Source organism: Pongo abelii, chromosome 4 (genome assembly GCF_028885655.2).
Source record: "Pongo abelii isolate AG06213 chromosome 4, NHGRI_mPonAbe1-v2.0_pri, whole genome shotgun sequence".
NCBI classification, from domain to species: domain Eukaryota; kingdom Metazoa; phylum Chordata; class Mammalia; order Primates; family Hominidae; genus Pongo; species Pongo abelii.
The window spans coordinates 103,602,604-103,613,078 of NC_071989.2; the positions used below are offsets into that span (position 1 = coordinate 103,602,604).

Here is a 10,475-nt window from a genome sequence, read left to right on the forward strand (position 1 = left end):
CGGTGTTATTGTTTTTCAAAAGTAAAATGTATTGCTTAGAGATATTATGAGTAAAACTATAAAGTATCAGAATGATTACAAGAAAAATGAACTAGTGGTTACCTCTGTGGAGGGATGGAGAGAGAGAATACCCTTGGGGAGGGGCACACGGCCCTGTAAAGTACTTTACCAGGACCTGGGTTTGAGGCGGGTAGAGCAGGAAAGACTTTTAGTACTATTTGGCTTTTTAAACCATATGCATACATTGCTTTGATAAAATAGCTCTTCTATGCTGGGAACTGGGTTTCCATAGTTAAGTCTAGGATCTTGCCTTTGGGTACTTTTTTTTTTTTTTGAGACAGAGTCTCGCTCTGTTACCCAGGCTGGAGTGCAGTGGTGCGATCTCAGCTCACTGCAACCTCCACCTCCCAGGTTCTAGCAATTCTTCTGCCTCAGCTTCCTAAGTAGCTGGGACTACAGGCACGTGCCACCACACCCAGCTAATTTTTGTGCTTTTGGTAGAAATGGGGTTTCACCATATTGGCCAGGCTGGTCTCGAACTGCTGACCTCATGATCCACCCGCCTGAGCCTCCTAAAATGCTGGGATTACAGGTGTGAGCCACCGCGCCCAGTCGCCTGCCAGTACTTCTGAATTTGGCAAGAGACCAATACAGATGATTAACTACAACATAGCCTGATGAGAGCTGTAGAGTATCTACATGCACAGTGTTTTTGAATTCCAGAAGAGGGAAAGATGATTTTTCAGTCAAAAGGCCATGAGAGGAGAGAGAAAATATAGGGGAAACGATCTGTAAATTAGGCCTTGAACGAGGAGGAGTTTCAAAGTAAAACAAAGAAGAAAAGGCATCTCAGGAGAAAGAAACACAATGAACATGGACAAAGAAGTGTGAAAGTGCAGGCAAGTGGTCCAGAGTGGATCAGATACTATAACCTCCGGTGGGGGGGCTTTCATATTGTGCAGTGTGTAAACTGAACAATTATCCATAGCAATCCTGGTTGAAGGGAGTGATTAGGGCCCACAAAAGAAAGAAGCAAGAGGTACAAGGGCCTTAAGTGGGAAATGGCAAAAAGGAATATGAAATGAAAAGGACTGTTATTAAACCCTAAGCATTATTCAGTAAGTCGGGGCTGGCATTTATTTCAATATGAAATTTCAAAATTATATCAACCATTTGTACTCAGTGAGTGATAGCAGCACGTGTCTTTATTTATAATGGCAGGGCCAAACATAAACACAGTTTTAAGGTAGTGTATTTCGCATAACATTCCTTAATGTCTTGAGAACATGGAAATGAATTGGACAAAAATCACTCAATCATCTATAGGTATTTTTTTATTAGAAAAGAAATTAAGTGTTGTCACTAGAGACTGAAGGAAATTAACAATCTTACAATTCTAGAACAGGCAAACTTCATGATAAGGGATTCTTAAGTTTTCAAAGTGTAGGAGCTCTTTCACAGATACACTCTTGGTGTAGGGGGCTGTAAGTTTTCTCAGATGTTTTACACTTCATGCTTTAATCTTTGCTGGTAGTCTAAATCAAATAAATACACAGTGTTCAGGATTATCTGGATAGCCATCTTAAATAACAGAGTGTTCCGCATGACCACAGCCTCTGCACTTGTGCCTCTGATCCATATGACACCAAGACCAACTATGCTTTTCATATGATTTCTCCAATTGGGTCCTGTGACCTTTCACAGAATTGTTGAACATTTCCTATGAGATCTGTGGAGGACAAGGTGGAGAACACTGGTTCAGAGCAGTGATTTTCAAGGTGGGATGGGATGGGGTGGAGTTGAGTGGAGAGATGCATGTAGTTAGAAAGAACACATTCAAAATACCCACTGATTTCATAATACAAACTCCACAAAGTCAAGCAGCAAAATGATTTTAGCTAATGGGCAGTAGCAGATAACCAACTGTGGATTCATCATTGTGGAGAAGGAGTCTGGATAAACATAGTTGAAAAACACTGGCTTAGAGGTAGAGACATGCCGACACATGGAGAACAGTAAGAAACGTGTGCCAAAGAGAACAATTGAGGGTCAGTGAGCGAATCCTGGGCCAGAACTTGTCACAGTCTTCTGAAAACCAAAGAGCACATCCAGAAGAAAACCAAGATGGCCCGTCAACCTTCTTGGCCCTGTGGTTAAGAGCAAGTTGGTCCACTTTTAAACACTGAGCCAAAAGAGGAAAAAAGCTGTTTGTGCCCCCAAATTCATCCACCAGAAGTGCTGTCATCATTTGCAATGCCATCCAGCTCTTGAGGAGGGACGTCAGCATGGGGCCTGCTCTGCCAGGAAAGAATGGGATCTCCTTGTAAGGCAAAATCCTTCCTTTCTCTCATTACCAGAACACTTACACCTGCCATTTAAACACACTTTGTTGCAGATGGCCTTGAGATGCAGCTGCCGGTAAAATACTGACAGCATAGAACACTGAAGGAAAAGGCCAAATGCAAATAAGGAGACTTTCTGAATATGGGGGACTCTAATGCCCACACCAAAATAGAAGCAGTTGGAGAAATAACATTTCCCATCTTCTGTCATTCTTAATCTAAGCCTAAATTGCTAAACATGTCCCAGAATAGGAAACATTTGGTACCACCATTAATTGGGTTTGAGTGCTTTTAGTACCAGTGGTAAGGCCAGGAAGTGAACTCAGACAGACATAGGGTGCACCTGCTGTGATGATAGCGTAGAATTCTGATTAGAAGATTTATAGCATTGACTATTTCATTTCAGGGAAATCAGTGGTATTTTTTCAGACCTTTTTCCCTCTTCTGTTGCTATGCTGAGTAACCATCACAAATAATGTATACTCATTGCCCAAGAGATGAGTTATTAATTAGCAGGCAATAGATACCCCTCCAAGAACATTTTGGTTAAAGAACCATTCATTTCTCCCTCAACTAAAGCAGTATTTAAGTCTGAGTACAGGTCTCTGAATTGGCCTGCTTGGGAGCTAGCTAACGCTAGTTGTGCTGGGGAACTGGGAGAGGGAGGAGCTCAGACTCCAAAAACATCACGGTTCCTTTCTAAAATGTTCATCGCCCTGTGGTTTTCCACAGAGCCAAAGATCTCCTTTAGGTTACTGATTTTAGAAAACTTTGTTTTGGCTTTTTAGATTTTAGAAAACTTTGCTTTGGATTTTAGAAAACTTTTTGTTTTGGCAAATCAATAGAGTTGATTTGCCAAGTGAACACAGGTAAAGCCAAAATGACCCGAGTTTCACATTGCATTTTGAATAAATCCAAATTGCTTACCATGGCCTGGGTGCTCTGGCCCCTGCCCACCTTTCTCGCTATTCTTCCTTTTCACTGCACTTCATTCACCTATTCCTGCTTTCTTTCTGTTCCACGAATATCCCCTTACCTGTTGCCACCTCAGAGCCTTTGCACTTGCTGTTCCCTCTGCCTGAGAAGCTCTTCTGCTTCGTCTCTGCATAGCAGTCTCCTTGTCAACCAGGTCTCAGGCTCAACCCTTCCTGAGAAGGGACCTCCCTTACCATGTTAGCTCAATTTTCTCCCCACTCCCTGACATATTCTATCACATTATTCTATTCTATTTCAGGATTTGCTTGTTTTTGATCTGTCTACCTCTCTAAAATATAAGTTCCAGGTTATCATTTTATGCATCATTATATTCTCATGCATCTGGCATATGCTCAATAAATATTTGTTAAATGAAGGTTGAGTGAAAGGATTTCTCCCATTGACACGATCTCTTTGTAAAGTGTGAAATTCATAAGTGATTGACATCACCGTTCCTCAACTCACCCCAAATCATTTTTTCCCCAGCCAGAATGCTGTCCTACAGTATAACAAACCATGACAGAAGAATTCCACGGTCTCCCATGTTCCTGGCCCAGCACCTCACCTGCCACTCACCTGTGGTTACTGCAGAGCTCCAATCTGCTTTAGGCGCGTCAGCAGTTCCCCACTCTGTTGCAAAGAGACTAGATCACTGCATCCGCCTATACAATCTTTACCGATAAAGACTCGCGGCACCTAAAAAAGCACACGACCCAGGACATTACTACATTACTAGATTAGAAAGAACATTTCTATCCTACCACTAAATATTTCCCGTGATTCCAAACTTTTCAAATCACTTTACAACCTCCTCATGTATATGCTTACAGGACAGGACTTCCTTTCTGTTATAAGGGGTAACATTATTAACTCAAGAATGTTTTTATGCCAGAAGAGTTTTCAAGTCGAGTGTGCTATGCATGAGCTTGTCCAACTTGTCAAAGGGATTTAAAAATTTCACTCTACAGAAACATGTTTCAGAAGGAGAATTCTGATTGGCTGCAGTCAGACCACCTAGATTGAACTCTGCTGTCTCTGCATCAGGGACCACAACTAAGATTTTAAACTGGGTCACAGCAATCAGGAAGGAAGGAGTTCGTTTCTAAATAGAGCTGGAAAAGTATTTGCATTAGGTCTCCGATTTTTCAGGTCCACGGTTTATTAAATACAATCATCTCTCTGTGTTGTTAAAACACAGGTGAGGGCCAGGCATGGTGGCTCATGACTGTAATCCTACTACTTTTGCGAGGCTGAGGTGGGAGGGTGGCTTGAGCCCAGGAGTTCAAGACCAGCCTAGGTAACATAGTGAGACCCCGTCTCTACAAAAAATACAAAAATTAGCCAGGCATGGCGGTGCACGCCTGTAGTCCCAGCTACTCAGGAAGCTGAAGTGGAAGGATTGCTTTGGCCCGGGATGTCGAGGCTGCAGTAAGCTGTGATGGTGCCATTGCACTCACACCTGGACGACCGAGCAAAACAAAGAAAGCAAAACAAAACAACACAGGTGAGCTCTGTCCTCAACCAGGGGGGTGTAGTGGTGTTTGAGTCTCCTTTAATCGCTGGTCCATCATAAGATGGTTAAGTCACCCTGGACGTGGGTGCGTCACCCACGCCAAGCCACAGTCATGACACCTGCTGAATAGGCTCCTCTCTAGTTACACACTTCCTCCCTGCTGCTAGGAGCAGACACATTCCAGAATTCCAGAGGGCTTTTAGAATCGCGAGGCAGGAGGAAATACCCTCAATGTGGCTGAATTTCTAGGCCAAGGGTGTTCCACCAAGGCTGCCTGGCAGTGAAGAAACAAGCCCCATGGAGGTCACCGCATCATCAGAGCCAGCGGGCCTCTCCCCGAGTACCAGGAACGTGCTGGAGGGGAGGGAGAGGTGGAGGCAGAAAGCAGTGAGACTATTTTTCAAAGCTTTGGGCTTTCCTCAGAAAGAATAATTGGAGGAAATTGTCCAAAAAGTGAGAAAGATGAGAAAAGGGGCTTAATTATTGTGGATAAGTTCTTACAGCACTTTTATGAAAAAGGGGGTCTGGGTGAAGGTAGGCATTAAAAATAAAGCCTAAAAATTAAAAATAAATCTTGCATGTTTCCATGGCTATTTCCTGTGCTCTCACAGAATAACTGAGGCTTTGAAAACCCACAGCCCTGGAGCTGCCCCCCAGCCTCCTGAGAAGACTCTGAAATGTGACCAGGCTGCTCCCAGCGTGGAGTTTTGTGCTCAGTGTCTGGCAAAGAAGCGAAAGGCTCCTTTACCCTCACACCCATCCTCTAGTCTGGACAACTGCAAAACTGCCTTAAATCGTACCAGTGAATGGTACACCTAACGGGAGCTGAATGGCAGCCTGTACAGGACAGCACGGGGGGCTGTGGCAGTGAAACCAAAGCAAGAAGTACTGTTGATAAAGCTGAGCAAAAAAGAGGAAATACCCTGTGCTGCTTCCCCTCCTGTCCCTTTCCATCCCAGCCTCCTCTTTAGAGGAACTTGAGAGTCCGCTACTGTCAAGGAGAGGAAAGAACTGCAACCCCAAAACGAGTTTGGTAATCCTGTGGTTCTTATTCTCCTGGAGGAGGTTTCCCCAGCCTCAGCCAGGAAGCATCTTCTGCACGCTAGCTAGGGTTACACAAATGCAACTACTCAAAAGCGATTTCTCAACACTCCTCGGCTACCTCCCTGGTATAAGCCACCTTCATTTGTCACCTGAATACCTGCTATAGCCTCTCAATGTCTCCCAGCTTCAACCTTCACCCTTGCCCTACTGTCTCTTCTCCCCACAGCTGCCAGAGTGGCCCTTTCAAAATGGGGTCAGATCAAGTGACTCGTCTGCTCAGCACCCACCAGGGGCATCTCATCTCACACCGAGTACCAGTCACAGTTCTTCCAAGCTCCCATTAGCCCTCAGACCTCACCTCCACTAACTCTCCTACTGGCTCACAGTGCTGCGACGATACTGGCTTCCTTACTGTTCCACAAACCTGCCAGGCAAACGTCTACCCCAGGACCTTTGCATTCACTCTACCTGTAAATTGTGTACACCCATCTCCCTCAGCTCCTATAGATATCTGCTCGAATGTTCCCTTCTCAGTGAGACCCAATGGCCCCATTTAAAACTGGACCCTGCTGCTTCCTCCCTACCTTTTCTGCTTTTCCTCATAGCACGTGCCACTTACCACCTCCCAACATACTGTTTTATTACTGTATTTGTTTGTCTCCTCCACTAGAATATAGGTTCAACAAAGGTAGGTTTTTTTTCATGGCAGAAAAGGCAGAGTTTTTTCCCCAATGTCCATAAAAGTGTCTGGTACACCGTAGGTGCTTAAAAATATTTGTTGCATCCAGTAAAATCATCATTCAAATGTGAAGGAGAAATACTTTCTAAGATAAACAAAACTTGAGGGAATGTGTTACCAATGGAATCACCTTGCAAGAAATGCCCAAAGAAGTTCTTCAGAGAGAAGGGAAATGATACAGGTCAGAAACTCAGATCTATGTAAAGAAAACTGCATTAGAGGAGAAATAAATGAAGGCACTAATTTAGGAGCTGTGACTATAGCAAAACAAAAACAGGTTTTACCAAGTACATGGCTTGATTGAAGGCACTAACTTTCCATAATCATGTCCTGCTGATTACCTACTAGATACAGCTACTTTATAGAATAATTAAGACTGCAGGTTCAGGCCGGGCGCGGTGGCTCACGCCTGTAATCCCAGCACTTTAGGAGGCTGTGGCAGGTGGATCACGAGGTCAGGAGATCGAGACCATCCTGGCTAACACGGTGAAAACCCGTCTGTACTAAACATACAAAAAATTAGCCGGGTATGGTGGCAGACGCCTGTAGTCCCAGCTACTCAGGAGGCTGAGAGAGGAGAATGGCGTGAACCTGGGAGGCACAGCTTGCAGTGAGCTGAGATTGCGCCATTGCACTCCAGCCTGGGCACAGAGGGAGACTCCGTCTCAAAAAAAAACCAAAAAAACAAAAAACCCTCAGGAGCTTTCAGACCCTTTGAATACAAACACTTCCCTGTTGGGGATTAAACATGCAGCTTTAAAAGACTTATTCTTCCCCTAGGAGGAATGCACTCAGAATTCAAGAATCTGTGAAAAATGTTTTTCTAAAAATGAAAAACAGGCTTGTTGAGGTGGATCACGTCTGTAATCCCAGCACTTTGGGAGGCTGAGGTGGGAGGATAGCTTGAGGCCAGGAGTTCAAGACCAGCCTGGGTAACATAACAAGACCCCCATCTGTACAAAAAACTTAAAAAATTAGCTGGGTACGATGGCTCATGCCTGTAGTCCCAGCCACAGGAGGCCGAGGTGGGAGGGTCACTTGAGCCCAGGAGTTTGAGGCTGCAGTCAGCTATCATTGCACCACTGCACTCTAGCCTGGGTGACAGAGCAAGACTCTGTCTCTTAAAAAAAACCTTAAAAGATCACTACAAGAAATATTGTTGTTCTACAAAGAAATGATAAAGCAATTGCTGACCAGGTGTGGTGGCTCACGACTGCACTTTGGGAGGCTGAGGTGGATGGATCACCTAAGGTCAGGAGTTCGAGACCAGGTTGGCCAGCATGGTGAAACCCCCATCTCTAATAAAAATACAAAAATTAGCTAGGTGTGGTGGCAGGTGCCCGTAATCCCAGCTACTTGATTGCTTGAACCTGGGCGGTGGAGGCTGCAGTAAGCCAAAATCACACCACTGCACTCCAGCCTGGGCGACAAGAGCGAAATTCCATCTCAAAAAAAAAAAGTAATTGTTAAATGAACACATGAAAAGGTTTGCTTTACCTACTGGAGAATAGATGCTGTTGGGCTGAGAACAATAATCCCAAATTGTGTTGCACATTGGAATCCCCAAGGGATTTTTCCAAATCGTAATGCTGGCCAGGTGTGGTGGCTCACCTGTGTAATCCCAGCACTTTGGGAGGCCAAGGTAGGTGGATCGCCTGAGGTCAGGAGTTCGAGACTAGCCTGGCCAACATGGTGAAACCCCGTCTCTACTAAAAATACAAAAATTAGCTGGGCATGGTGGTGGGCGCCTGTAATCCCAGCTACTTGGGAGGTTGAGGAGAACCCAGGAGGCAGAGGTTGCAGTGAGCCAAGATTGCGCCATTGCACTCCAGCCTGGGTGACAAGAGTGAAACTGTCTTAAAACAAACAAACAAACAAAAAAACACTAATGCTTGGCTCCCACCTCTGACATTGTGATTTAGTAATTGAGGGGCATAATTTGGGCATAAGAATTGTTTTAAAAGCTCTCTAGGTGATCCTAATGTGCAGCAAAGTTTGGGAACCAATGGCTAAAAGGTCCTCAGGGTGGCAGCCACAGTGGGGCCCATAGTAGTGTTTGCACTGCCCTTTACACCTCTCAGGGCCTGGGCATCCTATGCAGCTGGTGGTCCCACTAGGCAGCAAGAGCCTCTCTCGTCATTGTGTATACTCCAGGACCTCAGCACACAGCAGTAGGGTGACACACTAAGCCCCTCTCTGCACCAAAATGCTGACTTCTTATTAGAGAGAAGGGGAGAAACAACCTCCAATGCTTTATACTCAGAACCCAGAGACAACCTTGTAAGTCAAACTAAAACTGAAATAGGGTATGTGCTTGGCCCAACACTGCTGTAGAATGTGCATCCTAAAGGGGAACTTAGCTGAGCTGGTGGGACATTTCTCATCCCACCTCACAGCAGAACTGATACAGGTGATGTGGTTGTCATCCCTCCTGAAGCCCAGTATGCAAAGCCAGGGATGCTGAAGAGAGGAAGTCTTTCAGATGGAGTAGAGCAATTTTTAGAGGGTCCCACAGTCTATTCGTAGCAAATGGGACTTTGAGGTCACCTAATTTGGTCTTGCAGCTGGGATCTTTGAGGACTACTGGGGTGGTGACTTGCCCAGGATCACACAGCCAGCCATTATAAAAGCCAGGCCAGAACTCCAGGCTACTCCAGGCTATGATTCCCTACTATGTGGGGCCTGGAAACATCCATAATTAATTTAGAACAAGGGGCAGATAATGGTACATTAGATTTTTCCAGTGGGAGGAATTAGATAAGGAAGAATGAGCAAATTAGAAAAAGAAAGCCTAGAGAAAAGAATGAAGAACATGAATCTCATGTTAAATAACAAACACATCACACCCAGCCCTCCACCCCAGCTTCCACCTCCAGCCCTGCCAGCTGAAAACTGTCATTTCCTGGCAGTGCTTAAAACAAAGACTCTAGATAATTCCCCAGGGACTCACCGGCAAGCTGCTGGTCCCACTTACCCTGCCACACAGCAGACATCAGCTGTACTCCCTCTTCCTCTCCGTGAAGACCTTTGGCTGCAGTGCCGCCGGTCATTCAAGTGACCGAGATCCTCTCTAAGGCGCCCTCCCCCACACCCCCCGCCCCGCACAGCCCTCTGGACGCCTTGAAGGACGGAGCCGCAGCCTTATCCTAAAGAAAGGCACAGCTCTGACAAGAAAAGGCAATCCGGGAGCCTTTCCCTAGCCGTTTAAAATGAAACTCACCGTTCTTGCTCCCGTGAGCTGTTGCAAATAATCTTGAATCTCGTTAGTGTGGTTGGTGGCTGTGATATCGACAAATTCCAGAAGCCCTTGTTTGATGGGCAATTGACTGAGGATCTCTTGGGCCCTCCTGCAGTACGGACAGGTGGGCTTGATGAACACAACCACCTTCCCAGGCTGGATTTTGCAGTTCACAAACTCTTGAGCCATGCCGATGGGCTGCGGTCTCCCCGAGAAGAATCCTCAGTTGCAGGTATTGCTTGGAGTATTGAGCTCTGACCCAGCCAGTTGGCTCCTATTTAATAAGGAACCTCCCTGGAGGCGGAGTTTGCCTGGTAGCTTGCTCGAGTTTTAAAGGGACAGCTTCAAAGACATTTCCATCTGGTATACTTCACTAGTTAGCAATGCCTAGGAATGCAATACTTGCTATGTAATCATTGGTAGCTATGAAAGACACTCTGAGTATTTTTGTTGTCCTTGGACATTTGGGGAGTTCCTGCCCATTGGCAATGATCAGAGTTTAGTCACCTCTGGGGAAGCATAAAGTGCTTACTCACAAAGGGGCTGAGGAGGCAGTGACTTCTTAGAGCAAATTCTTATTTTCCCTCTAGGAGATACAGTTGTATTTTAAAATGCAAACAGAAA

At 45.3% G+C, this 10,475-nt stretch overlaps 1 protein-coding gene across 1 annotated transcript; it reads right to left on the reverse strand.

Annotated features, from left to right (window-relative positions):
* Positions 1 to 1,316: 1,316 nt before the first annotated feature.
* Positions 1,317 to 10,150, reverse strand: GLRX (glutaredoxin). Its single transcript, XM_003776635.5, has 3 exons — positions 9,834 to 10,150; positions 3,894 to 4,013; positions 1,317 to 1,729 (listed from the first exon to the last, which is right to left on the reverse strand). The coding sequence occupies exons 1-2, from the start codon at positions 10,038 to 10,040 to the stop codon at positions 3,900 to 3,902; spliced, it is 321 nt and encodes a 106-aa protein (XP_003776683.1). The 5' UTR covers positions 10,041 to 10,150; the 3' UTR covers positions 1,317 to 1,729; positions 3,894 to 3,899.
* Between the last annotated feature and the right edge of the window lie 325 nt (positions 10,151 to 10,475).

What these genes read in the sequence shown, in the direction of transcription:
- GLRX (XM_003776635.5), bottom strand. Translation starts at nt 10,040, where the DNA reads ATGGCTCAAGAGTTTGTGAACTGCAAAATCCAGCCTGGGAAGGTGGTT. An exon ending in AGCTCACGGGAGCAAGAACG is followed by an intron (nt 4,014 to 9,833) that starts GTGAGTTTCATT and finishes GTGCTTTTTTAG; the next exon opens with GTGCCGCGAGTCTTTATCGG.